Source organism: Seriola dumerili, unplaced genomic scaffold (genome assembly GCF_002260705.1).
Source record: "Seriola dumerili isolate Sdu_G_001 unplaced genomic scaffold, Sdu_1.0 BDQW01000025.1, whole genome shotgun sequence".
Taxonomy (NCBI): domain Eukaryota; kingdom Metazoa; phylum Chordata; class Actinopteri; order Carangiformes; family Carangidae; genus Seriola; species Seriola dumerili.
In genome coordinates, this window is record NW_019174280.1 from 23,091,744 (window position 1) to 23,119,496 (window position 27,753).

The 27,753-nt window shown below is 45.5% G+C and overlaps 1 protein-coding gene across 1 annotated transcript in view; it reads left to right on the forward strand.

Moving 5' to 3' along the window:
• LOC111237716 (collagen alpha-1(XII) chain-like) overlaps nt 1-27,753 on the forward strand; it is a 110,584-nt gene that overhangs the window by 63,531 nt on the left and 19,300 nt on the right. Inside the window, exons 41-61 of the mRNA XM_022766920.1 lie at nt 1,681-1,820; nt 2,128-2,257; nt 2,656-2,795; nt 2,888-3,017; nt 6,491-6,633; nt 9,351-9,480; nt 9,730-9,872; nt 10,753-10,882; nt 11,929-12,048; nt 12,714-12,860; nt 13,516-13,632; nt 15,471-15,623; nt 16,325-16,399; nt 17,930-18,069; nt 19,089-19,212; nt 19,387-19,530; nt 19,799-19,963; nt 20,060-20,098; nt 20,235-20,373; nt 21,801-21,943; nt 24,113-24,222. Of these exons, the coding sequence (XP_022622641.1) occupies nt 1,681-1,820; nt 2,128-2,257; nt 2,656-2,795; nt 2,888-3,017; nt 6,491-6,633; nt 9,351-9,480; nt 9,730-9,872; nt 10,753-10,882; nt 11,929-12,048; nt 12,714-12,860; nt 13,516-13,632; nt 15,471-15,623; nt 16,325-16,399; nt 17,930-18,069; nt 19,089-19,212; nt 19,387-19,530; nt 19,799-19,963; nt 20,060-20,098; nt 20,235-20,373; nt 21,801-21,943; nt 24,113-24,222 (2,702 nt within the window). The remainder of the gene's footprint in view (nt 1-1,680; nt 1,821-2,127; nt 2,258-2,655; nt 2,796-2,887; nt 3,018-6,490; nt 6,634-9,350; nt 9,481-9,729; nt 9,873-10,752; nt 10,883-11,928; nt 12,049-12,713; nt 12,861-13,515; nt 13,633-15,470; nt 15,624-16,324; nt 16,400-17,929; nt 18,070-19,088; nt 19,213-19,386; nt 19,531-19,798; nt 19,964-20,059; nt 20,099-20,234; nt 20,374-21,800; nt 21,944-24,112; nt 24,223-27,753) is intronic.

Sequence of the window (27,753 nt, forward strand, 5' to 3'; positions counted from 1 at the left end):
GTCCTAGCTGGTAAAGACTCTATGAATGTGTAAATCACTTCCTAGGAAACATCTGTATGGCCATTAATCAATTATCTAAACTCGAAGTCTTGGCTGTGTCACAAGATATTAGATATTTTCCAAATCTTTTAGGGGCATGAAGCCGTGTATTAACCCCACCTAACAAGGCTTTATAATGTAGTTATAGCTCGCATGCAAGAAAAATGCATTTTCAGAGTTTATTGATTTATGGATTTAGACGTGTTCGTGAAAACTTAATAAGTAGTTTCGGTTTGAATGTGTGACCAGCTGGCGCTGTAGGAAGATAAAGTTCCTGAGGTCTTTAAAGGTGAGTGTATTTTAGCTTACTGTCAAACGTTTCCTGAAGGATACTGTACGTATTCAGATTTACTGACTGTTTACTGACTGACTGGTTTGGACTGGTCCAGTCGTCTCTCTCTGTTGGTCTGCTGCTGAACTCTCTGACATGCAAACAACAAATGTTTGAGTGCGAGACAATGCAGCTATAAAACTCCAGTTATTCTTTTCATGCCATTGATGTTTGCATAATTTATTTTTTTTGTTGGATCTTTGTTTTTATTTGAAGTTTGTTTCTTATTACAACTGGATATACGACAGGACAACTCGCAGGCACAGAGGAGACTGTTTTTACAGAGAGCATGGAAGCAGCAGAAATTGTATTAACAGAGGTGCTGTTAACCTGAGGTACATATAGTCCTGGCAGAGCCACATCTCTCCATTCATGTAACTGCTCTCCATCACAGCTTTTAAGTGTTTTAGGCAAATGTTTTAGCGTTAAAAGAGACGTCAGGAGAAAACTGACAGGAGAGAGATGGAGACAGACGAGGATCCTGGTCAGATCCGGAGCAGAGAACAACGTGATTGCAGTTTTATTGGAGGCGGTAAGATGGTTGACTTGGTCCTAAACCATCTGAGCTCTTTTGCTCGGTGTCTTGATATTGAACCAGGAGATCATGTCTTTTAGAAACAAAATCCTGACTCTTAAGGGCAGTTTTGAAAATGCTCTGTGTGTATTACCACACTATAATAACACTCCTTACCTTTGGCAATAAGGAGATTTTCACGGAGCGCTGACATGAACTGGAACCACTGGTCGCGCTGAGGCCACAAAGTCTCCATGTGAAAATCTGCCAGTAATGTAAAAGTAAATGCAGTTTATAGTTAATGGGCTAAAACATGCAAAAAAAAAAAAACGACCGGTATGGTCCTTTAAGATCGAGAACGAGAATACAGACCTTGTTTATACGAACATTTGTGGCTCACAAAAGAACATAATGAATGCCAGAAAGTTTAGGCAACTTCCTTGATACATCTGGACACTCCTGATGTGGTAAACCCACCCATCTGGTGCACCCTGCAGGAGAAAACAAATGCTAAAGATTATTTGCAGCAGTTATTCAGACCTTTCTCTTTTTTTTTTTTCTTGGAGGAATTCTTTTAAGTCTAAAAACACTTCTTAATAAGGATGTTTTTGGCTCATAGAACACCGGAGAGTTTAGTCGCAGGAAAGGAAAAAAGAGACGCTGATTGACAACCCCCTCGACTGTGAGACATCTGGATTGTCCTGATGAGGGTGCACTCCACCCATCCGGCGCACCCCTGCTGGAGAAAGTAAACAGCGAGTTGTTCCAGACTGTGATGTGTCCCGTCTCTTTTCAGAGCCTCTGGGCGGAGTGAAGAATCTTCAGGTGACCGACCCCACCACCAACTCCCTGAGGGTCCGCTGGGAGCCGGCCGACGGCGACGTCCGGCAGTACCACATCGTCTACGTCCCCGCCACCGGAGGAACCGAGAGCATGGTGACTGTTATATTTGAATATTAATGGAACTTCTTCTTCTATCGAACAAGAAACGTATGAGTTTCCATTCCCGTTCAGAGCTACGAGCTGGATCCCTGATGTGTTGTAATAGTTGTTGGAAACGGTGGAGCTCTACGTCTCAGAGGAATCAGCCGTATCAGGCTGTAGAGACACGCACAGTTCATGAAGTGTTGGTTTTAGTGTTTTATATGTTGTTCTACATTAAATGCAACAATATGAATGTGCAGACTTTTTTTTTTTGTTGGTTTGTTGGAGATTTACAAATGAGCGTCTTTGTCCGTCACAGACTCAGGTGTCCGGGATGTCGACGAACACGGTTCTGAGAGACCTGCAGCCGGACACAGAGTACAAAGTGACGCTGGTGCCTATCTACTCCGACGTGGAGGGGAAACGCGTGTCGGAGAACGGAAAGACGAGTGAGTTGGCCCAGCAGCTGTGACCACCTGGCTGTGTCACATTTGTACTTGTTTTTTTAGGAGAATGAATATAATATATATATATATATTGTGAATGTTGGTATTTTTTACATCGTCTTTGCCGTGAGGAATCCAGAAGCACCAACTGGATGACATGGCGTCCTGGCATCAGCTACATGTTTAGATGAACTAAGAAAAGTCAGCGCATGTAATTCTCCTGCGATTGACACCTGACTGACTCGCTGAACCTCCCTGAAGCGGGAAACCTCACCTGCTCACCTGCTGCTCTGACAAGGTCAAAACAAAGCGTTCAGGAGCTGCTGGTCTGACCCGACTCCGGCTGTAACTCAAACAGGGAAGCTGACAGTCATGTGACGGGCGCTGTGTTGTGTTCACAGAGGCTCTAGGCGGAGTGAAGAATCTGCAGGTCACCGATCCCACCACCAGCTCCCTCAAGGTGCGCTGGGACCCGGCGGAGGGCAACGTCCGTCAGTACCGCATCTTCTACGTCCCCGCGTCCGGCGGCGCTGAGGACATGGTGAGGTTTCTCTCGCCATCACTCCGTTTAGGTGTGTGTGTGTGTGTGTGTGTGTGGGTTTAATGAACAGCTGTGTTTCTGTGTGTGAGCAGGAGCAGGTGTCAGGCGGCACCACCAACACCGTACTGAGGAACCTGCTGTCGGACACTCCCTACACCGTGACCGTGGTTCCGGTTTACCCGGAGGGAGAAGGTCTGCGCCAGTCCGACGACGGAAAGACACGTGAGTTCTCGACTCTCTTCAAACTGTCTGATCAGACGTCGGTGACATGTCACGCTGCTTTATGAAACCTGTGTTCGTGCAGCTCGGACAGAAGCTTTGTGCTCTGTGGCCCCCTTTTTTTTTTTTTTTGAATTAAACAGCGTCAGATGTAAAGACGTCAGGAGAGGCTTTCACTCATTAGGAGTTTATTTCCTTTGCGTCTGCAGAACATGTTGCACAAGCAGACGGAGAACTCGTGTGGGTAAAAGTCTGGGCACATTTAAGGCTGACTCACTCGAGCAGACTGACTTTAGGCACACTTCAGAAGTGGAGAGAAGAGAAACAGACTTCTCACTGATCATTAGTCCAAGGAGAAGATGTTCCTCATCCTGGCAGCCTTCTCTCTTGTCTAGCTTATACATAAAAATAGAATTTAAAACCGTTAAACGTTAAAACTGAAACTCCTGAAGGTTTAATAGAAACTTCTTAAACACTTTTAATTTACTCCACAAGATAAACAGACTCAAAGAAACTTACAATAAGGCAGGAGACAATCCGGAGTAAAAAACATGTGACACAAGGTTCACGACACATGAGCTCTGTTGAGCTTCTAACCGTCTCCTACAGCAGTGAGCGAAGGTCAAAGGTCACGGTTTTACTGAGCAACTGCCTGAGGAGAGACAGAGCAGTCAGGCCTTCGCTGAGATAAACAAAGGTTAATACCAACGTGTTTGTGCGTCTCTGCGCTGATGCAACCAAGACAAATGTTCAGAGCGTGCACTGTCCTGAAGTGAACCTGGTTCCCCCCGGCCTGAAGTCACTCATCATTTGCAGCCTGTTTTCGGGCTCTTTGCAGACTTCGACATCAGAAAACGTCTTTTATAGACGTTGTGTCTCTCAGGTGAAGCCCCAGACATCAGTGGAAACACTATAATCTGCAGGTTTAGCCAAAAGCCTTAAATCACAAAAAGCTTTTTAAACCCTCCTCAGGAAAGAGTTGATGGAACCAAAGTGAAGCTGCAGAGCTCTTTGGAAAGTTGATTGATAGCATAAAATCAAAGACAGATACTGTGCAACTTTAAAACTACCGTTGGTAACTGAAGGGTTCGGATGAAGAGACATTCTCAGAAACTGGATCCCGCGCCGGTTGCTCTGCTTCTGTGTGGTTTGACATCCCGTTGTGTGTGTTGGTTTTGTTTCTGCCCAGACTGCATGCCACGCTCCGTCAGCAGAAATGCATCCTGGTGTTTTTTAATTGGAAAGCTGTGAGTCAGGCACCAAAAAAAAAAAAAACCGAAACCATTCCATAGACATCCCCAGTGGGCGAACTGAGACTGAACGTTTTATTTCTTCTCAGGATAGTTTCATGTGTTGTCATCCAGATGTGATATTCAGTCATCATTCCTGAGTGTGTGCTGGGGTGATGAAATTATCAGCATAGTTTTTTTGTTTGTTTTTTTACAGCTGTGTAATTGATGCATTGTGTTACCAACACGAAGTCACGAACTCCAGCCAATACCATCAACGTCTTCGAGACCCACCTGAACTGACCTGGCACTTCCATTTTTAAGACCCAAACCCAAAGCTTTATTTTCGCTTTATTGCATCCATTAGCAACCTTTAGCTTGCCAGGCTAGTGCAACACATTCGCCTCCCTCTCTCTCTCTCTTTCTCCCTCCCTCTCGCCACTTGGCATCGCGCGTTTACTGAAAACACATGACACACGTGGACGTAGATGACTGGCTGGAGTCAAAGAGAGAGAAAATTCTCAGATAAACTCCATTTGAAAAAGCAACCAAACATGAACCGAGCTGGAAGCTTCACTCAACAGAACGGCTCATGTCGGGCTGCGCATGTTTAGGCTGACATTATCTCTAATTCATTTAAACGAGACCACTACGTTGGCACAGCGGGAATGCAAAACAAAAAAAAAAAAAACACAGACAATGTGACCTCATCCTGCAGTTCTACCAGCCAATCAGATAACAGCATCAACCTGCTGTTGTGTAATTCTTCCTCATGGTTTTACGTATTTCTGTGCAGCGATGTTAGTGTCTGATAAAGCTCCAAACCCATGAATTTATTACTTTAAACGGTCTCGTGTTTCCAGTGCGGTCGTCCCCTGCGGTCAGGGGTCACAGCTGTGGAGATACTGGTTGGGAGTTAAGGGGACAAGTGGGGATAAGTTTTGTTTCCTGAGACATCATCACCGACCTACTAACGTAGCCCCTTGTCTCCATGATCCGAAGAGCAGATCAGACATCAGATTGTAAAGGTGCTAATGCTTTAATTATTTACATTTTTACGCAGACGGACAGTACAGAGACGCATGAGGGACAGAGGGGGGGGCTTTGCCGTGAGAAAGCGAACCAGGAAGTGTGTGTTGGCAGGTGCAGGTGCAGCCGCCTCTCCATCGCAGCAGACACATGCCGGTCCTCCGCGTGTGTCTCAGTCTATCAATGAATATGAGACCGTGTATGACGTTGATGGTCTTTTATTACCAGCAACTCGGTCCAGTTTTTCACTGTTTTCATCCCAGGAGGAATTTGTCACATTTTGTCTGGACAAAAACAGTGTGTCAGTCCAACATGAGGAATAATTGCGTCTGCTGCTATAAAACGATTAATAACACAAAATTAGAGCAGGATTACATAATCCCTCTGAAGGATAGGAGGTCATTCTGTTCCTGGATGACAAAAGTAAAACATCCTGACAGACTGTGTCCTCCTTATTTTAAAGGTAATGAATGATGATTTTTTTTTTAATGTGGTTATACAACATGAGGGATAAGGCTTTGCTCACTGTGGATGGGGTCGCATTCATATCTACCTACTGCATCTCGTGGTTTTTTTTTTTATTAGGTAAAGCTCCAGATACCAGGGGGACATGCACATCTGGTTTGGTTTAGAAGGGAAGTTAAGGGCTTTTGCATTAACCCAAAACTGTGCTACTTCTCTCTACACGTTCTCCACATAGACGCTATAAAAACGACTTCCCCGCAGGAGTCTTCTGCTGCACTCAGCGTTTGAGTTCAACCTTGACTTTGATGCATTTTGTCCCATTGAAAAGACAATTTACTTGTTTATTAAAAGTTTTTTTTTCTCCTTTTGATCAAAGCCAGAGATTTTGTCGTATTGAAACAGTTATTCCCTCATAAATCAGCTTGTTTTAATTTTAGACTTAAACTAAATCAGAACAAAACAGATCGTTTAGAAGTTCCCTGGGTTCCTCAACGATGTGAAGAATTTGGTTTTAAAAATCGGTTCTTTTTAAAAATGCAAAACCTAAAGCGACAGTCTGACCCTAAAGCTTGACATTTGCTCCCGTTCTACTCAGCGCTTCACTCCCTGACGCTGACGTTTTAAGGAGCATTCATTCAGGTGCTGAAGTGGGACATACTCGGACGAGCTCTTCGTGTTTTGTTGCTAAGTGAAGAAAGTCAACACTCCCTCTTTTCTTACTTCACTTTCTCTTAACCTCTGTGACCTTTGCAGTCCCACGCACGCCACCCAGGAACATCCAGGTGTACAACCCCACCCCCAACAGCCTGAATGTGCGCTGGGAGCCCGCCACAGGCCAGGTTCAGCAGTACCGGGTGACTTATTCCCCCCTGACCGGAACCAGACCCGCGGAGTCGGTGAGTAACTCTCCCCCAGACTGTTAAAACACCAAACTGTCATTAACATCAGAATCTGCCTCCAGGCCAAGAGGAGGTGCTTTCCCCTGAGATCACTTTCTGCTCTCAAGGGAAAAGGAATCGGCGCAAAAGGAATTTCAGACAAACAATAACAAACTCTGGCATGTTATTTCACAGATCACATAGTAATTTTTTTCTCATTGTGAATCAACTCGCTGCAAAAGGCTGCACGTCAACTCTTGTCGGATGTTTCCAGAAGATTCTTGAGATAAGTGAAATTACATTGGACAAAGTCGGGATTATCTCATCCCTCTAGCAGTTTTTGTGTTGCTTGTTTTAAGATAAAGGAGATATCATGACAGATAGCGTTGCAGCTATTGATTATTTTCATTATTGACCGATCTGTCGATTATTTTTACTGTTAATCAACAGTTCATTTTGTCTATAAAATGTCAGAAAATATCATAATTTCCCAGAGCCTCGGATGACATGCTCAGATGTTTGGTTTTGTCCAACCGAGACTCCAACAGATATTCAATTTATAGAGACATAAACTTCAACACCAGTGACTCTTCGCTTGGACGTCGGCCTTTTGACTTGATATCTTCCCCACATAGTAAAAGGGTGCACACTGCAAACTTCCCAGGCAACAACTACTTTGAATCAATGCAGCAGCAGCCAATCACGTGGTGTGAGCAGGAGGTAAAGGCGTGTTTGTCTCTGTAGAGCAGCAGACAAGGAAACAGGACGTGAGACAGAAAGTTTAGGACTTGGGACTTCACCTGAGACCTGTAGGTACAGCTGTACATTGAATGTGGACTATACTCTGATAATAAACTAGTAGTACCAGTAGCTGTTACTACAGTTTATCCTTTCTTTTATTTGTTTATCCATCTCTTCTCCACATCTGACTGAACTGGTGAAATCATGGCGTGTCATCGCGTTGGCTGGGTCCGTCTATTTCATGGAAACAACAGGTGGTCCCCTTTTCGTTGGCCGCGTTTGTTTCTCTAAGTGTTCATGTTGATGTTGCACAGATGTTCTGTGCAGCAGTAATTAGGGTAATGCTCTTAAATATGGAAATCATGACTTGTCAGCGTTTTGTATCTCTCCATCAGCACTGATTTCATGCGCTGGTGCAAACGTCTGGATGGCGGGGGGGGGGGGGGCTTTTATTTCCCCACAAGAAGTTTGAACTCTGTGACGCCGGACACATCTGTGACTGACATCAGTGAAAGCTCCTATGGTCGAGGTTCTTGGGAGCATAAAGCTGTGATCTAATGAAGCTGCTGTGATGATGCTATAAAGATAACGGTGTTATAGTTTGTCATCCCCTGTAGTCGTACTTTTATCTATTTATTTGCCGTTTTGCTTTTTAATTTTTTTTTAAATTACCTTTGGTTCGGTTTTGGAAGTTGGTTTAGCCGAGACACAGAGAAGATCAGAAGTGTTGATGACTAATGCCGTTTAATTAAACTCACACTGGCCACATTTTATATCGAAGATGCATGAATTGAGGCTCTGGAGCATTTTAACCACAGACTTTCTAAGAGGCAGCGGATCCACTGGTTGAGTCACACGTCACTGGATGGAGCTGAAAACAGCTGTTTAGAGTAGAAACCTAAAAAAATAATCAATATAAACAAATCTGAGAAACAGGGATCCACTTACTTTTGGCCATAAGTAAAGCTGTAGTCATCCAACCTCAGCTGGGTCCAGGTCCAGGTCCAGGTCCAGGTCCAGGTCCAGGTACAGGTCCAGGTCCAGGTCCAGGTACAGGTACAGGTGGAGGAGGTCATCGTCAGGCTCTCTCTCTGCTTTCAAACAGCATGTGAACAAGAAGCTTTTAAACTCCTTCAATGTTCTGAATAATAACTGCAGTCAAAAGCTCATTAATTACCCAGAAGAACTGGGATTATTTGGCTCCGCTCACCGAGATTTAACTCGACCACTGAGTTATAATTCGACCCCTGAGAGCAGCGCTGCCTTCAGGAAATGACTGTATTACTAAACCTCCAGTCAAACGTAATTCATCCTGTTTTCAAAGGACAATGGCCAGTCCTGTGGCCAGACCACAGTTTACTGGAGGGATTTCACCCGGGCCAGTAGGCGTATATGTGTGCTTCCAGTTGCAGGATCTCAACCTCTACATCATCACTGAGGAACCTGTTTCATGGTCCGGTGGGCCAGAAGCTCTGGGTCCAGAACTCTTTGATATATTTGCTTTAACCAAAACATGAGCTGTAGATGAGGGTAGGTTCGAGTTCGACCGGCACACATATATTTCCCATGATGTAACGTTTTCCTGGTGCGCACACACCGGCTGAAGAGCAGAGGATAGAGGCGGAGGTAATCCCAGTGACAAGAGACGCTCTGCAGTCATGTTGTTAGACAACACCGTCCGAGCCGATGACAGACCCCACACTCACCAGCCGCTTCTTAGCAGAAACTGTTTATCCATCAGTCCACTTACTGGGTGAGTGATTTGTTTGGCATCCTACCTCCCATGCCTTTGTTAGTGTTTGAGGGAAACTTTGGCTGCAGCAGATAACTGGATATGGGATGCGCGGTGAGGTCATTATGTACATTATCGCTGCCAGATCTTCATGTAATGCAGGAAGAGGCGCATTTGAATAGGCAGAGCCTCCACACTGTGGCTGCATGACGATGACGTCTCTGTAGTTTTTGACCCTTGGGGTTTCTTCTTCTCCCAAAAGGTCCTGGTGTCAGGAAACATCAACAACGCCTTCCTGGACAACCTGATCCCGGATACGCCCTACACCATCAGTGTCGCAGCCCTGTACGCCGACGGAGAGGGACGGCCGGTGACGGGCAGCGACAAAACACGTAAGTTCAACAACAATCTCACCCGCCGACAGCGTACACAGTCCCGAGGCTGACTCAGCCGGACTCCAGTTTACGTTGAGTTATAATCATGGACGTCTGAGAGCTCGCTGTATACAAGACTCAGCTGTCTCAACAAGCGACTTGTTACCGTCTGGTTACAAACACTTTCTCTAAACACACGATGAGCTCTCAGCGTGAGTGGTACGCGATGATTCACCTGTTAATCTGATGGGTTTATTCCCGTCGCAGTGCCCCGTGCCGGTCCCCGGAACATGCGAGTGTTCGATGCCACCACCAGCACCCTCACCATGAACTGGGACCACGCAGAGGGACCTGTGAGGCAGTACAGGATCGGCTACGCCCCCATGACCGGAGACCCCATCACTGAGTTTGTAAGTGTGCTGCGCCACTGTGCGAGTCGTCCGGTGAGCGAGTTCTAGTTGAAACGATTTCTCCTTTTTGAGGTATTTATCATCGTGTTTGTGCCGTGTGACTCTGGGGGAAGAGATTCTCCTCTGCTTTCCTAAAAACCGTCTAGACCAGATGTTAGTCCACTCCTGACTGGACAGAGCATGTGACCTCTTCCCTTTAACACAATCAGAAGTCACACGAAATGAAATTTTAAAAACATAATAAAGATTCAAGGAACTGAGGCTCATTTCACACACCCGACCTTTCACCTTTCAGCAGTAATGAGCGGTTGTTTTCAGGTAATAACAGTGTTTAAATGTTTTAGATAAACTCTTGATACACTCTCACCATTATCCCCTCGCCGTGATGTCTCCCTCAAACTATGTGGTGAAGTCACATCTCAGGATTGCCTTGGCGCGTTCCGGTTATAAATCACCGATTAGTGAGACTAATTACAGGGTCAGTTAAACAAACAGTATAATTTGGGCCATAATAACGTAATTAATAGTCCTAAATAATGAGTCGGACCTGCGGTGGAGGGCAGAGGCGGCCCAGCTGTGCTCTCACTCTGCGCTTGTTAGCGAAGCACCTGTTGTGTGTGAGTCAGCTGTCCGCAGCGGAGGGGGCGGCGATGAAAGGATTTCTCCAGACCGGGAGAACTGGAGAACCTGTGACCATTCATAAACACACAGTTATTATAATCGAGCATCTGCGGCTGATGGAGAAGGTTTTTGTTGGTGCACAGCTCCTATAATCCCCCCCCCTAGAAACCAGCTCCCTGTTGCTCTGGGTAACCTGTGAATATAAGCAGGTTCATGTTTGTGTAAGGTGTCCCTCTGACTCTGGTGTTGTCTTGCTCAGACCGTGGTTCCTGGAAACAGAAACAACGCCATGCTGCAGAACCTGGTCCCCGACACCCCATACAACATCACCGTGGAGGCCATCTACGCCGAGGGGCCTGGAGGGTTACTCAATGGAAACGGACGCACAGGTGAGGCGGCGCTGGGTTCGCACAGATCAGACTCAGATTTCCAGCTACAACGGATGATGGTCTGTTAATGAGACGTGTTCGTTAGCGTGTTCGGAGCGCACCTCCACGGGATGATGATGTGTTCGAATCACAGCCAGATCTCTGGAAGCGTCTCAACAGTTTCACAGGCTCCGTGTGTTCGGGCAGCAGCAGTAGTGTATCCAGCTCTGTTGTGAGTTTTCCTTTAAGATTGAAGAAAAAGAAACGTTTCTAAATGTGGGAAGTTCTGGTTGAGTGCGCTTGGTTGAAAGGAGTAAGGAGTGAGACCTCTCAGTGAACTCTCACTCAGCTTGATGCAGCAGTTGAGTCAAACCTGCAGCTCTGCAGGACAGAGAGAGAGAGAGAGAAAATAAATACAGGAGACATACATTAGTCAACGGTGCCAACACGTGTTAGAGTGACGAGGTCGGAGCGCCGGGATCTCACAGACTGCACTCGACTGGTGAGCAGCAGCGTTAGTTACACAAACAATACACACTCAGGGAAAGTGTGTGTGTGCGTGTGTGTGTCACACACGCACACACACACTAAGCTCGCTCAACAAGGCTGAGAAAAGACCAGAATCTAAACGTGTGTGTTACATGTAATGAATCCAGTGAACAGGTGTAAGGACGAGACTCGCCACGTCTTCTTCCTGGAGGTGGTTTGGCTCCGTGTGATAGTCTGACAGATGATTGGCTCGTTTTAACAAAGCGATGAGCGTGACAGGTTTTTCGTTTCTTTCTCCTATTTGCTCCGTCAAAAACTTGATCACTTGATTTTTAAAAAAAAAAAGATTGATAGCACAACTTTAAACTGAAGCTTCTTTTAAAATCAGAACTAAGCTGCCACAGACTGAATCTTTGTTCAGATGAATGTCGTGAGAATCCTTGGAAAACACTTGATGCTTCAACGGGGAACAGACGAACTGTGGAAATGAAAATGCAGCTGTTGTTTGCTGAGACACGTTCGGTCGATGATGTGTCTCTCTCTCTCTCTCTCTCTCTCTCTCTCTCTCTCTGTCGCAGTCGGCCTGCTGAGTCCCAGAAACCTTCGCGTCTCGGACGAGTGGTACACCCGGTTCAGGGTGGCCTGGGACCCGGTGGGGGCTCCTGTCCAGGGTTACAGACTGATCTACTCTCCTGAAGGTGAGCGGACAGGTTGGTTTGTCAGTTTGTACCTTCTCACACTGTCTCATTTGATTAAGTTTTTGAAACCAGTAAAGGTCAAACTGATTAAAAACAAACTGCAGTTTTCAGGTTAAAGAAAAGAAGGATTAGAGAAAAGGGAGAAAAGGATTTTTTTGTACCAGTAACTTTTCTATTTGTTTCTATCCTGCTAATCATCGTGTGACTGCTCAGGTTTTTCTTGTGACCCCATTGGGAGGTTAGTTAAACAATTTGATCAATATTTAATAGATGAGCATTTTTTACATTATTAGAGTAACATAAAAATAAAAACATAATTTAAAAGCTGTTGAAGTGTCAGGCTTTAAAATATCGCCTTCACTTTGACTGTTCAGTAAAATCAGGAGCTGAAGTCTTTGTGACACCTGGTCAAAGCTGCTTCAGTTTGTCACACGTGTTGAAGGATTTGAGCTCCAGTGAGTCGATGTTAAACTTGGCTTCTGCTGCAAGTCGCCATCTGCAAAAAGCTCAGCAGATAGTTGTGATTGCTGTGCAGACGCTCTTTGATGTTTGTCTGCCGCCGGTAGGATGTTTTCTTTCTTTGATTACAACAAGGACGAGAACAGTTTAGGTGATCCGCTCCAGCGCACTGTGTTGTCTGATCTGAGTGCCGTTGTGTTTCGCAGGCACAGACCAGCCCATCGATATCTTCGTGGGCGACGTGACCTCCTACACTCTGCACAACCTGCAGCCTGGAACCACCTACGATGTCAAAGTGATTGCTCAGTACACCGGCGGCATGAGCACGCCGCTCGACGGACAGGGAACAACACGTACGTACGGCGTCCGTTTGAAAAGACAAACGCTGGAGTCCTGTCAGTTACTCCGACTCACAACACGTTTGTTTCTTTTACGCCTCGTGGCCTCGAGCCTTGAGCCTTGAGCCTCGCAGATACTTTTGCTTTGATTTGTTTTTGCTCAGATTTTGAGATCTGCACCGCTGATGTGTCTGTTGTTGGTTAAAAGGATTTTCATCTGTTTAAGTTGAGATTTGAAAACTGGACTTAACTGGATTTAAGCCACAATAATGAAAACTTTCACTTGACTTCAGACCTGAAGTCAAATAGATTTGAAAGCAAAAACCTTCAAGTTCCAGTTTTAACTTTGTAAAATGTTTAAAATAATGATAATATAATGTAAATATCTTTTAAAGACACTATCAGCAGATGGTCTGTGGTCTGCATTCAGAGATGTAAAAGTCTTGATTTAAACTTATGAAGACGTGCGACTCAGACTTGATTTGAAGATTACATTTTTGGAGCAGATCCAGATCATTTACTCTGGATTAGAATTTTTTCCTCTGAATTCTGGTGCATGTTATTTGACCGTGGCCTCGGTGGAGGTTTACACAGCAGGTTGCATGTGCACTGAAACGTCTCCTCTTTGATATGTTGGATGTGTTGAAACGTGAATTCCTGTCCTCTGCAGTCTACCTGAACGTGACCAACATCGAGACCTACAACGTTGGTCACGACAAGTTCTGCATCAAATGGACTCCTCACAGGGCGGCGACGTCATACCGCATCAAACTCAACCCTCAGGACCGTAAGTCTCACGGCGCCTTCACGCTCACAAGTCTTCATTACTACAACAGTATTTATATTTTACATTACTTTGCTGAATATCTTTGAGTTTTGGAAACCTTTTTTTTTATTTATTTTTTTTTACTATTTTCTGTCAGTGAATCTATTTATCCAAATAACCAATCACCAGATGGGTTGTTGATAGTGGCAGATCGACCAAGTGGAAAGAAACGAAGGCCAGTAGATGATGAAACGGCAAAGAAAACACATCTTCAGTTGTAAATCACAACAGCATGGTTTTGCGAGGCGGTCGAACCGTTCAAACGGGCTCTGATGCGTCAGATTGATGAGAGCACCTGAGGACGGCGGTGTGGTCCACTTCCACAGTCAGATCCTGATGGAAGGTGACGGTAACGTGCGACGAGACTCCCGGCAGATGTCTGAAGGCGTACCTCCAGATGAGGTCATTTCTGTGGCCGTGGATGCTACAGATCTTCTGCTTGATTTCAGGCGGACCCTTCACAGCGTTTAGCACACTGTGTCTAGACTTTTTTTTTATTTTATTTTCCTCTCAGAGAGTGTTTATCTCCAAGCCTCCGTCTTGTGATTATTACTCGAAGCAGGATGCAAGTTTTGGCCAGGATTGAAAGCACCCGACCACCGAGTTTTAATTGTGTCTCTGTCTGCAAAGATTACATCCTTTTCAATTACTGCGGGGTCTTTGATTCCCATCTGGTTCGTATTCACACATGGACACGGGGTTCGCAGTTTAAGAGCAGGAAAACCCGGGAAGGGAGCATCAATATTTAAATATCTATATGGTAGTCATTAGCCTTCTCTGGCCGCACCGACGGGTTGCCAGAACAAATATGGGTCTGCTAGCGTGAGACAGATGGCGGGTTAACCACTAGCAGAGGATCAGAAATCCTCCGCTTGAGAAAACCCGTCCCAGTGAGCGGCAGCAGACGATGCTCTCAAGTCAACAAATCAGTCAACTGTTTGTTCTCAAGTGGAAACGCAAACAGCAGTGGGAGACGGTGGTGAGATGAATGAGTGGAAAAACCGCGAGCTCAGGTCTCCACCGCTGATATTTCCTCCATATTTTTAAAAGCCATGGAAACACTGGTTAGACAAGAACTTGGGCTGCCAGTTTTTTTTTTTTTTTTTCTTTAAAGACAGAGTCCTCTCAAATCCAGCTGAGGTATTTCAGGGATTATATTTTGTCAACATCAATCCTGTACAAATCTGTGTGTATCTTCTCTCTTGATAAATGAGGGCCACTGTTCTGGAATAGATCAGACCAGGAGACGTGAGTTTTCCCCGAACTATTCATATTAAGTGACTTCTGTCATAATTTGTTGATATTAGCTCGGTCTGAAAGTAATGCATCACCGGAGCTGCTGGATTCTGTCATCTGACAGAAGATATGATGGAATCCTTATTTAAAGTCTTTCACACTGAAAAGTAGCATCATCACCATCATCATCACCCAAGGCAGCTGTCTCTGCAATAAACATGCTTTGTTTGTGCTCACTAGAGCGCACAGTGTAAATAGGAAATCGTATTATGAATATATCACCGCTCAGCCACGCAGAGATGTAAACATTTCACCGGAGGGGTCACTTGTTGGGTTCGCTCGTCACGGAGATGTCGAAGTTGTTGGATTTTTAAGCGACGTAACCAAGTGTTTATTTTCCTCCATTAGCAACAAAACAGAAAATCCAGCAGCACGAAGACGATACGAGACGTTCAGTTGTCCCGTCAGGAGTTCTTCCCGGTTTAACTGCTGATTTCAAGTAGAAGTTTATTCTGGCAGAGGAGTTTTTATTCTGATAAAGATCTATATTTCTGCTCCTGTAGCCTCCAGTAAAGGACAACATGAGATCACCATCCCCGCCGGCCTGCCTCAGTACTGCTTTGACGGACTTTCTCCCGACGCTCTGTACACCGCCACCGTCTTCGTTCAGACCCCAAACCTGGAGGGACCAGGGGTCAGCGCCAAGGAGAGAACATGTGAGTGTCCAGTCTGTAACTTTTCTGACATTAGATCTGCAGAGCGGAGCTTCAGGTAGCGTCGCTTTCCTCTGAGGAAACATGACATGGAATCAACAAAAACAATAATCCCAATCACAACTACATTTAAAACTTAATTAAGCCCACATTCTGTGAGGGATACTGTCTATTGATGTAAGACAAAGCTTCATATGTGCTACTTGAATATAATTGTGAAATAAATGAAAACGAAACCAGAAGAATAAAAAGATAGAACAAAGTCCTGGACTTATTTCAATCCTTGTCCCTTTTTGTTTTCATTTCATTATTACATTACATCACACACTTTTGTTTTGACTAATTGGATCATTAATGCAATCAACAGATCTGACATTCAATAAATGATGTCTTTGTGCAACACTGAAATACACTGCAAGATGTTTTCTTTCTGAAAACTTGTGTTGTTGAACATAAACCAGCAGTGGAGAGAGACGTTCACACTCCTCCGCTTCCTGTCAGCTCAGATTTACAAAAGAGGACATGATTGCAGTAACAAGCTGCATCTCTCCCAACACACCCAGACAAGATGTGGACCGCAGCTCGCATCATCTCTCAGGACCGGCTCCAAAACAATGACTTCATCCTACAACATGTTTACTGTTGTTCTGAATTTATTACAAATATGTTAATGACGGTTTGTGTCTGTCTCGTGTTTCTCGCAGTGGTGAAGCCGACTCCGGTTCCAACGCTCCCGCCAACCCCGACACCTCCACCCACCATCCCCCCCGCGTGGGCAGGTAAGCATGTAGTGACACCATCCGGTTACAGTGAAATCAAAGTGCAGGTAGTCGGGTGATAGCGGCCACTCCGGGTACTGCAATCACGTGACCGTTTACCGAACACATACACACATACAGACAGCCAATCAAATCATTCACTGTGGTTGTTCTGTCACATGACAACTCGGAAACAAATCAGCCTCAGACTTTGAGCGATGACCTGTGTTAACCTTCTGTCTGATGCCCCTCCATCCGTCCGCCCGTAGCTGCCGATCGGTTTCCAGGTCAAGGTGAAAAACTCACCTGTAAATGTTAGAGTCAGTCAGTTTAGAGGCAGAATGTAAAGATCCTTCTTCTTCAACACCTCTGATAACAAAACACCGTCTGCTCTCCGTTTGTAAGCTACACTTAACATAGGCGTGTTTACCTCGTGCCTCAGCTTTTAATTAAATGCGTTTATTGACCCCCCCCCCCCCCCCCCACACACACACACACACACACACTTGGAGGTGGAGGGGGTGGGAAGACGTTTTTTTCTTCTTCTCTGTAATGAAAAACATGAACACAAACAGAACAAGGATCTCTAACCTCATAAAGGGAGGGAAGAAATGTGATTTCAGTTGAACTTAGATGAATTCTCCCATCTGTCCATATTTCACAGGGGCAATTCAGTGCAGATGCAAATTCGCTTGTTTAACTTGAATGGAAGTTAATGAAAGTTAATGGAGGCATGCACGTGAACTTCGCATGTTTAAACTTCATAATGCCGCGCGGGCAGGTTCCACAGAGCCAATGTTTCCCCCCTGAACACTGTCTTCGTGGAAAACACGGATCATCCCAGGACTGAATGGGTCGAGTCTTTTCATTCAGGCTCAGCGCGCGGGGGTTTGGAAGCTCCTCGGTGCGGCGCTTTTGGCCCAGGTGACGGTTTGAACGCAGACTCCCTTTCTGGATCCGGCTCGTGCCAGCGATGAATTAATATCCGCCACATGTGCGCGCCGGGGCCCCGTGGGGCGCGTGACAGGGAAACGCGCCCGCGCCGAACTTAGGTGTTGAAAAATGAAGAGAGGCCTGGTCCAAAGGGTCTGTTTGTGTTGATGGGCACCGTGTAAAAGTTGTTTATAAAAAAAAAAGGAAGAAAGGCAGAAGGAAGATTTCAAAGTGTGCCGCGTCACATAAGGCAAAGATTATTTTACCCAGTTCGTCTTCGTCTGAGAGGAACCCATTAACAAGAGCTGACTCGCAACCCTTCTGGTAACCAAATGTTCCTCCTTTTGTTTTGCCAGTTTTCTTTTTTCTTTTCTTTTTTTTTTTATCGGTGAAACCCATAATTACTATACAGTACATGGCCCCATCACGTCATTTTTCTCAATCGTTTTGTTTTGTTTGACTTTCTTTCTTTTCTTTTCTTTTTTTAATGCGCTGCGCCTCGCAAACAATCATTATCCCGTGTGATGATGCCATTTTCTCTGCTGGTGTTTGCGACGCTCCCCCGAGGTCTGGCCGGTGGACTTAAAAGCTCCTTATTGACTTGTTTTCTTGCCTCAGTTTGCAAAGGTGCCAAAGCAGATGTGGTGTTCCTCATCGACGGCTCCTGGAGCATCGGCGAGGAGAGCTTCAACAAAGTCGTTAACTTCGTCTTCGGCATGATCGGCGCCTTTGATGTCATCGGACCCTCCGGGATGCAGGTTTGGATCGAACATGACACGGAGATATGGATATGTGCAGGGGAGGACGGAAGCTCTGTTAAAGTCCTTAGTATAAAATATTAAGATTCAGACAAATGTGATCAATAACATCAGACAAGACAAAACAAGAACAACAGGTAAAAGAAGAAGAATAATGGAGCTTAGAATAAAAACAGAAGAAAGAAAGAGGAATGTCAGTGAGATGTTTTTTTTCAGTTGAAGTCTTAAAGTAGAGGACTTCATGTTTGAGTTCAAACTGTTAGTTTAACGGTATAACACAGTGGTTAGGCAGTGGTGCTCAAAATCTTATCAGATGGGGTCAATGGTCTAATTTGTGTCAGTTTATGGGTTTGATTATTGATTAGAAAAAACAATTGCAGTCATCCGGGACCCTCTGGAGCAAGAACCTAAACTTAACGTGTATAAAAACGTATCCTGTTAAGGTTGGATTGATTAGTAGCATCCAAAACGATTTGACAATATATCACATATGGATCGATTAAACTGTAATAAACTGTAATACAAAGTTAAACCACAATCAGTGGATCAGTGGAGAAACTTTCTTCAGTATTCACACACTCCATACACATGCTGCATTATATATTCATATATATTAAGTCTTATAATGTATAATTTTATATTTTAATCTAGTCGCATGTTGTAATGATATTCAAGTCGCAGAGTTAAGCATCTGTTTTTCTGGAAAGTAAATCCCTGATGATCTTTTAGCCTGAAGGTTGTGTAACATCACTTCCAGAAGTTTTGAGCAGTTTTTCCAGAATCCACAAAGACTCTTCTCTCCATCTGGATAAGAAAATATTCTGTTGTCTGCAGAATAAAAAGGCCATTTCCAGAGATTCAAAAACCAAATGTGTGCCGTGAAACTAATTTATTGTCAGGTTTATTTATGTGTATTAATGTCTTTTGTCTTTTCAAATCCAGGATTTTAGAAGTTGTTGTGTTCTGGGGAAAAACTGTGATCTCGTGCTCTAAAACTAAACTCCACTTCTTGCTAACAGGTGTCGTTCGTGCAGTACAGCGATGACGCAAAGACAGAGTTCAGGCTGAACGCGTACCAAGACAAAGGTGTCGCCATGTCTGCACTTCATCACATTCGCTACAGAGGAGGAAACACCAAGACAGGTTCGATCACACGTCACATGATCCCACAAGGACACATCGCCCCGTTGTTCCAGTATCTTGTCAGTTATTTGTGCTCGTGTGTGAAATGTCTGCAACAAAACCAGCTTCTCTTAGGATTGCGAAATATTCCAAAGTTCCAGGTCCAACAGTTTCCTCTCCTTCTCTGCTGAGCAGGAGTGGCTCTGAAACACACCTACGACAAGGCCTTTTCAATGGAAAATGGAATGAGAAGAAACGTCCCCAAGGTTGTCGTGGCGATCACAGACGGACGCTCTCAGGACGAGGTGAAGAAGAACGCCGCCAAGCTTCAGCACGCAGGTAACGGGACGATCCGCGTTTCATGGGCGACTCAGTTTCACCAGCTTCTTTAGGACTGGTTGAGCTGTAGCGTGTGTTTTCATCCATGAGTGGTTCCCATGACAACTGAAGTTGAATGAACAGTGTTAGAGAAGAGAGCAATGTGAATTTCTGTGCAGATATAGACCAGTTCTGGAAAAGAGACTGAAGAGAAATGTTTTTAGCTGATCCTGATCCTGATCCTGATCCTGATCCTGATCTGATCTGTATGTGCATGTCCTGTCCTCAGGTTACAGCGTTTTTTCCATCGGTGTTGCCGACGTGGATTTCGTGGAGCTGCAGTCGATCGGCAGCAAACCCAGCGAGAGGCACGTCTTCGTCGTGGACGACTTTGATGCTTTCGACACCATCAAAGAAAACCTGATCACCTTCATCTGCGAAACCGCAACATCATGTGAGTTTGAACAAATTCTGCTGCGACAAAACAGAAACAGTTTCAGCTCTTGTTGATTAGTTTGTTGTGAAACGTCTCTTCTGTGTTGTTCCGCAGCCTGTCCTTTGATTTTCCTGAACGGATTCACTTCACCTGGTAAGAACCCACAAATGACTAATTACTAATCCGACGTGTCATTCCTCCATCTGTGATTGTGCAATAGGAGGTTTGATTGCTTCCATGTGACGAGTGTCTCATTTAAAGACAAAGCTCCTGATGCGCTGTGTTCCAGGCTTCAGGATGCTCGAGGCGTTCAACCTGACAGAGAAGACCTACAGTTACATCAAAGGCGTCTCCATGGAGCCGGGCTCCTTCAACAGCTACACAGCGTACAGACTCCACAAGAACGCCTTCCTCTCTCAGCCCACAACGTGAGTGTCACGCCAAGTAGCTTGGTAGTTTCTGTTCTGGTTCTCACAGGTTTCTTTATTCTCCTTTTGTACAAACTCAAACCTGTTCTGAGATGACTGAGTAAAACAACACATTTTGTTATTATTCAACAACTACAGCTCCCATGATTCTTTGTGAGTAGAGCTCAGGAGCTGTTGCTGGTTAAATGCGAACAGGAGGAAACTGAATGCTTAGATTTTACTGCGCAGTAGATTAAGTATGTTGGTTGTGTCGTACTGGTGGAGAAGTGTCCAGCTTGAAAACAGGGAGGGAATTAAGGTTGTACATAAGCTAATGACCCATCAATGGACATTAAGCTAAGCTAACAGATAAGTTTAAGTAACATAGTAAGGGTAGTGTGCATTAGTTAGCTAAATGAAAAGTTAACGTCTAAAGCAGAGAAACGTATTCTTAACTTTTCTGTCTTTCGTGCAACTTCTTCGCTCATAACAAGAGACCATTTGAATAATGCAGCTATTGTTGCACTAATTGATTTTTCTACCATTTTCTTGTCAGTAACAAGAATCATAAATTCTCTCAACTTACACACTTTGTGTGTGTGTGTGTGTGTGACGTGAATCACGTCGACACTGAGACACACACAGCTGAGCGCAACCGGCTCTTTCTCCTGGAGCCTCCCGGTGACAGTGCAGATTTGTTGTCATTGCTAATGTTTTTAACACTTCCAAGTTTGTCCGTGTCAGTAACGTGAAGCGTCCTGCACAGCTGTGTTCACACTGTCTGAGCTCATTCTCTGCACAAACTGGGTCAGTGGATTTACGACGCTCTGTGAGGTCAGACGGAGCTGCAGGTCACGACGGAGCGCAGCCCGCCTCTGAAACAGCTCCTCGGTCCACGCTGAAGCTGTTTCACACAACAAGGCCCCCGTCAGGCCACCGAGTGCAAACCCGACCGCAAACTAGACTGTTAACACTGGCCACCGCCCAACACAGGCGTCCCATATCCAGAATATCACATGCAACACCAAAGTGGCGGAAAACAGCTTGAGTTCTGACTGTTTACCAAGTTCGACTTTCCAAAATGTGTAGTGACATCAGAGGGACAAATGGGAAACATCCTGCTCTAATACAATAACTGAGACGGGGGCGGAACAGGGTTTTCACAAAATCCTTTTTACCAAGTAGAAGTGGCAGAAATACAATGTACAAACACTTGGTCACAAATGAAGATAAAGGAGGTAGTGTACTACAGCTGTGTGTGACGTTCGAATCACACCTCTTCATGTTGTGTTCGATTAAAACTGCTTACGCTGGTCGTGGCCGTGCAGTTTTTATTGGTTGTCGTCATATATATAATATATAGGTGGAAATAAGGGATATTATATATATAAACCCTCTCAATATTTACTGTAAATCCAACATGTCTTCTCTTTCTGTCCCATGAACAGAGAGATCCACCCTGACGGCCTTCCCCACGCCTACACCATCATCCTCATGTTCCGCCTCCTCCCCGACTCGCCCACCGAGGCCTTCGACATCTGGCAGGTGTCGAGCAATGACCACAAGCCAGAGACCGGACTCACTATCGACCGTAAATATCATCCTCTATTCTCGTCCTCTGATGTGTGCATGGTGAGATGTGTGCAGCAGCTGTGCCTCGTTGTGTCGTATCTGATCCTGAAACAAGCTGAGTGGGGTGTAATGAGCCGGCTGTGCCCTCCAGCTGCTTCGGTCTCGGTTGATAACCGAGACGACTCCCCTCCTCCTCGAGAAGCTCGTGTCATCGGCCGAGCTCAGCTGGCTCCACTAAAGCCGCGGTTTCAGTCTGTCATCGGGCTTCAGCAGGAATCCTCCAGTGACCATCACTTGTTGGATGGCACTGAGGTTCAGATCCTCCACAGAGAGAAACTCTACATTATTAAAGGAATTGTTCAACCTTTTGGGGAATACGGGAGTTAACGCTTCGTCCTCAAATATCAAACTTTAGCTTTTAAAGCTGAGAACTGGAGCTGCTTTATACAAGGGTATGCAAAAGTTTGTGCGTCCCTGAGCAAATTTATGTTGTTGATTTTAGAAGTGAAAATATGTAAATATAACTCTGAGGCAAACAGACATTACAGATGTTTTATCAGCAGTAACTGTGGCATGCAAAAACATTTTGTCCTTGTAAAACACACAAATTCAGTAACTCGTTAGGACTCGTAAAGCAGGTCAAGAATTGTCGTTAAGAATTGACTGAGGATCTGAAAATGAAGCTGACTGATGCCTGCAGAGCAGGGAAGGCTGCAACTGTCTGAGATGTGGTTAAGAAATGGTAGTTCAGGGGAACTGTGGAAGTCGAGACAAAGATCTGGAAGACAGAGAGAACTTCCAGACGGAGTCGACCCCCAGGTGACTGCTGAGGAGCTACAGGAGAGGTTTTTAGCGGAGGAGTGGTGGGGCGGCGTTGATGCACAAACAGAGTCTGCGTGGGAGCGTCACAGATGGAAACCTTACCTGTGACCTCATCACAAAAGCCAAACGTCAAAGCAACATCTGGATCAGCCAGAGTTGTTTTGGAAACAAGCGCTGCGGACAGATGAAGTTACAATTGAGCTCTTTGTTCGCGATCATCAAAGTTTTGTCTGGAGGAAGAAAAAAAAAAGCACATGATGAAAATAAAACCGCGCCAAGCGTTCAGCACGGGGGTGGAAATCTTCAGCTTCGGGGTCGTGTGGCAGCCAGTGGCTCGAGAAGCTCCGGGAAGAACGGACTCTCACTAAATATCAGCAGGTTGTGGACGACGATCCATTTCAGATCAACGTCGCCGTAGTAACGGTTTTCCAGATATCCATACATTTTGCATTGTGACAAACGGTCTGCACAGTCACGTGTGAAATCATCATCTGGATGCTAAGTGCATTGAACCGCGTCCCACCGTTATGTAACTCTTCACACATGTAAAACAAAAACACATTTTGTTAGTTTAGGGCAGAAGATCAGTTTACTAATCATACAGTGAGGGGAACCGTTCAGCCTGTGGAAACAGTTGCGTAACGTCTCTGTTTTCTGTAAGTCCGGTGCTTTGAGAAAACAGCCAAGAGTCTTGGGGTTAGACATATTTGCATTATGGGAATTGTAGGATCCAGAGAGTGTTTAAGGAGCTTGACCCTGAGGGAACAGAGGTCAGGATATATGTTGAGCTCTCCTGCTTCGATTTGGACCTTATCTCTCTGAATCTGTCTCCGGGTCATCTAATAAGGCCCCTGTCTTTAAACAGGAAGGATCCTGTGTAGACTGGTCCGGTTTGTAAATATGGTTCATTCAAACTGGCCTTCAAGACGGGTTCCTAAAAATGACCAAAAACAGTGTGCTCTGCTGTTCTAACTATAAAGCTTTGTTACTACTATAAATCTATAAATCTAAATACCTGCTCACAAAGTTAGAATATATTAATTTGAACTGCTTGACAGGCAGCAGAGAGTCAGTGCATCTGATTTCATTTCCTGTAAGTCGGTAGAGACGGTTTGATGTTTTCAATTGGCAAAAAAAAACTGAAATGAACTTTTAAAAAGGTGTTATTTTCCTTATTTTCAGGAACTGACTATCACCACAGGTTTCTAGTGAAGGAGGCAGAAACATTCACAGCTGAAGGAAATGAGTCACACACAAAAATAAAAATCCAGCTCCAGTTATCTCCTCTCCTGTAAACGTGTTTGTGTTGCCTGATCAGTTCACTCCCACAAATGAACTCACGTAACATATTTCTGTCTCCGCTCAGCCTCCAGCCAGACCGTGTCCTTCTACAACAAAGACGAGCGCGGCGAGATCCAGAGGGTGACGTTCGACAGCGCTCAAGTGAAGAGGATGTTCCACGGGAGCTTCCACAAGGTAAATGCACGAGTCCGTCGGACAGACACCTGTCCCTTCATCGTGGCTGGAGAACATGACGACCCCGCGCCGCCGTCATGTTCTGTGCAGAGACGGCGGTCAGACGAAACACGCTACAGGGCTGCGGACGAGGAGCAGCAGTATGTAGTCCATATGTGTGTTCTGGGTTTGAAGCATATTTGAATCGAACAGAACTGAAAGTCGAATACGTCTGTGATGGTTGAGTTATAGAACATTTTTTTAGTCGTAGGTGCGACTGAGGCGTGACACATCAATCGACTCGCTCCGCTTTGTTCTCGCCGGACGACCCCCGGATCACACGGACGCTGTGGATACCTGAGATTCCAAATGTGTTGTGTGTTACAGAGCAGAGCGGCTCACACGCAACTACAGACGTGTTCCTGAAGAGTTATGTCAGCTCAGACGAGCAGATGGTCCTCTGCAGGTTGTAAAACGCAGAGCACGTGATGCTCAAGTGCTGCGAACTGGAGCTGCGTTTTACTCACGAAGCTCTTCAGGTGTGTAGTTGAGTTGAGGGTTCAAACCCTCCTCTGGACTGATGGAGGTGTCCGTCTGTGTCTTCTGGATGTTGTAAAATGCTCAACAGACAGTCTGACTCCAGTGGAGCTGGTTGGGTTTTAGTATCCAGGCAGAGACGGAGCGACGGAAATTAAAGCTGATGATTTTGTGGCTCTGCTTTCGTGCTGTTTTCCTGTTTTTCACTTGGAATTCGAACATTTATGACGTGACGTCCGTGTTAAAAGACTCTTCAAACCCCTTTTTGAAAGTCAAACACGGTGCTGCTGATGTAAGCAACCATTGTTTTTACATTTGAGACTCCAAATTGAACTGAAACAAACCTCTGAAAAAGCCCACGGGGTTGTTTGACACACTAATCCGGCTTTTGAAGCCATTTTCTCCTCAAAGACCATAAAACAGAAAGTAGATTTTTAGTCCTTTTCAGACACTTCACTTATTTACTTTTTTTTACCACCTCAAAGACAGCGAGCAACAAGAACCGTTTATATCAGCGAGGGAAGGCGAAACGACAGAAGGTCCTGTCTGTATTTCAAGTCTGTTAAAGTATTTGAAGAATCTGGAAACTCTTTTATTTATGTGAAAGTACAACAATGGATCATAATCTGTGACGTGAATCAATCATCACTGCAACGGTGAAAGCAGCAGATCCATTAGATTTTGACCTTTAATTGAGCAGGATGATCACCTGACACTTACCTCTCTCTAGAGTTAGGTCATAAAGTTACAACACTGTCCGACAGAAAGCCAACGTTAGAGGCCAACCGGCGACGGTGATGAGAGACATCCTGCGGGGAAGCTGTGTCTTTATACGGACAGTTTCCAGTCGGAGGAAATGTGTTATAAAGTGCGGCCGGGCTCAGAGCTGTGGCGCTGATAGCGACAGTTGTGTACAAGACGTTCCGCTGAGGGGGAAGCGGCGTGGACGGCCTGCGACGATATCACAAACTTTCACAAGGATCCCTCGGCTCCTCTGAGAGGGGGAGAACGTTAGAAATGCGCTGCAGTCCCTGCTGGGACGCCTGCCTGGAAAATACTGGGTCACTGCTATTGCTATTAAACAATTACATCAGAGCAGCTGAGGAGCGCCAGCAGGGAGGTGGGACCGCACTCCCATCTCTCTCTGCAGCCCCCCCCCCCCTCCTCTCGGCTCAGCAGCAGTTTGGTGGAGGCAGACGCTGGTCCTGCCTCCGTTGCCTCTGGTAGCCGACCGCAGGGGAATTCTTGTGGTTTTACCTCCCAGCATGCCTCTGTGCGCTGCGTCTGCTGCAGGGTGAGATGTTAGTGTCAGCGGGGACGTCTGACAGAGCAATTTGTAATAATAGTAGAGACTGTCGAAGATTTAGATTACCTGCTGTACTTCGGTGACAGCTGCCCTCTGATGATGCGGCTCCTCTGGACAGTTTCAGCCATAATTTATTTTTGACGCCCCCCCCCCCCCCCCCCAAAAGTGTTTTTGCTCTGCGATTTCTCTCTTCCCTCCGGCAGAAAAATGGAGACAGTTTAGGAATTTAAACGATGAGTTTTAGAGTAAATCTTGAAGATCGTTTTTAAACAAAAGACACAACAGCGACTCCTTCTAAAACCCCGAACGGGATTAAAAGACTTTTTTCAGAAGGAATTTTTGGAAGAAGTCTCGGACATGTTGGTTTCAGATGTGATGAAATTATCAGGAGCGTCAGAGGGAAAGAGAAAGTGATGCAGACTTGTTGCCTGAGAGTGAAATTCTTCCTCCCCCTGCCTCCCTCCACAGAAAGGTCAGAGGTCAGACGTGGCCATAAACCCTGGTAGCTGGATTTCAGTTTCTTGCTGCAGGCTGCTGCTGCACGGTGGACAGACTGTGTGTTTGTCACGGAGGTTAAAACCTTTGAGGCCTTTCACTCTGGTCTTCTGTTTTTCTGTCGTTGGGATAAAGTGAGGGAATCATTTTGTCCACTTTAAAGATTTAAAGGATTTAAAGAGCTGGCGAACCTTCACAGCTCACCGAGACGTTCTGAACTCGCTGTCACAGCTTTGCAGAAAAAGAAAACAAATCATGATTTAGAAAGTCGGCTCAAACCCGACTGCAGCCTCCCTGTAAATTGATGTTTGGGTCTGTGACTGAGCCAGAGGCACGGAGATGTCAGGGTCCGCCGCCACATCACCACGTCTGACTTCACTAATCCCCGCTCCCCCCTCTCGCAGCACTTTACCAACCAGCTCACTCAGCACTGGCTGCGCCTCTGAACCCCCCCCCCCACTGATGTGTTTAACAGCGGAGATCAGTCAAACAGTCAGATCTGTTGTGGATACCTGAAGAGCTTCTGAGCGTCTCTGCGGTCTCGACCGGACTAAACAAGGAGCGGAGATCCTCCCTGTGCAGGATGCGAGCTTTTCCTTAACTATCAACCGTTTGCCAAACGATGTGCGTCAGCCGCAGAGGAATAGATTAACAAGTCTGCCAGTGACTGTAACTCCAGATCAGACTCAGAGCTGAAAAACAAAGACGGAAAGTGAAGATGCTCTGACTAATGGGAACTGTCTGGAGACGTTAGTATCAGGGAGGGAGGAGAGCAGTGTGGAGGTGGAAGGCAGCTCTTTACACTGCGTGAGTGATGACTGACATTCTGCTCGGTTTCAAACTGAGATGTCGACATCAGCCCGGCGTCCTCTTCGCCCGCGGGATGATAAATGGAAGCTGTCACTGACCGCAGCCACTTAAAGCTGTCCATCAGTATATTCTCCGTCAGATCGGAAACGAACATGAGGCTTTATGCTTTACACTCATTACTCTGCTAAAAATACAACTTCACGTTGGTGCCGTGGTGAGGACGCGTTTTTAACAGTGTCTGGAAACAGAGGAGCTCCACGGCTCAGATATATCAGGCTCTGATTCACTCTTGTGAAGGAATGAAGGATGTTGAATATTACCAGGCTTCTCCTTTTAAATAATGTGTTGTATTCACCTTCTGTCAAACTGCAAGTTCCTCCCATAAATACTTGATGTGAGATCTC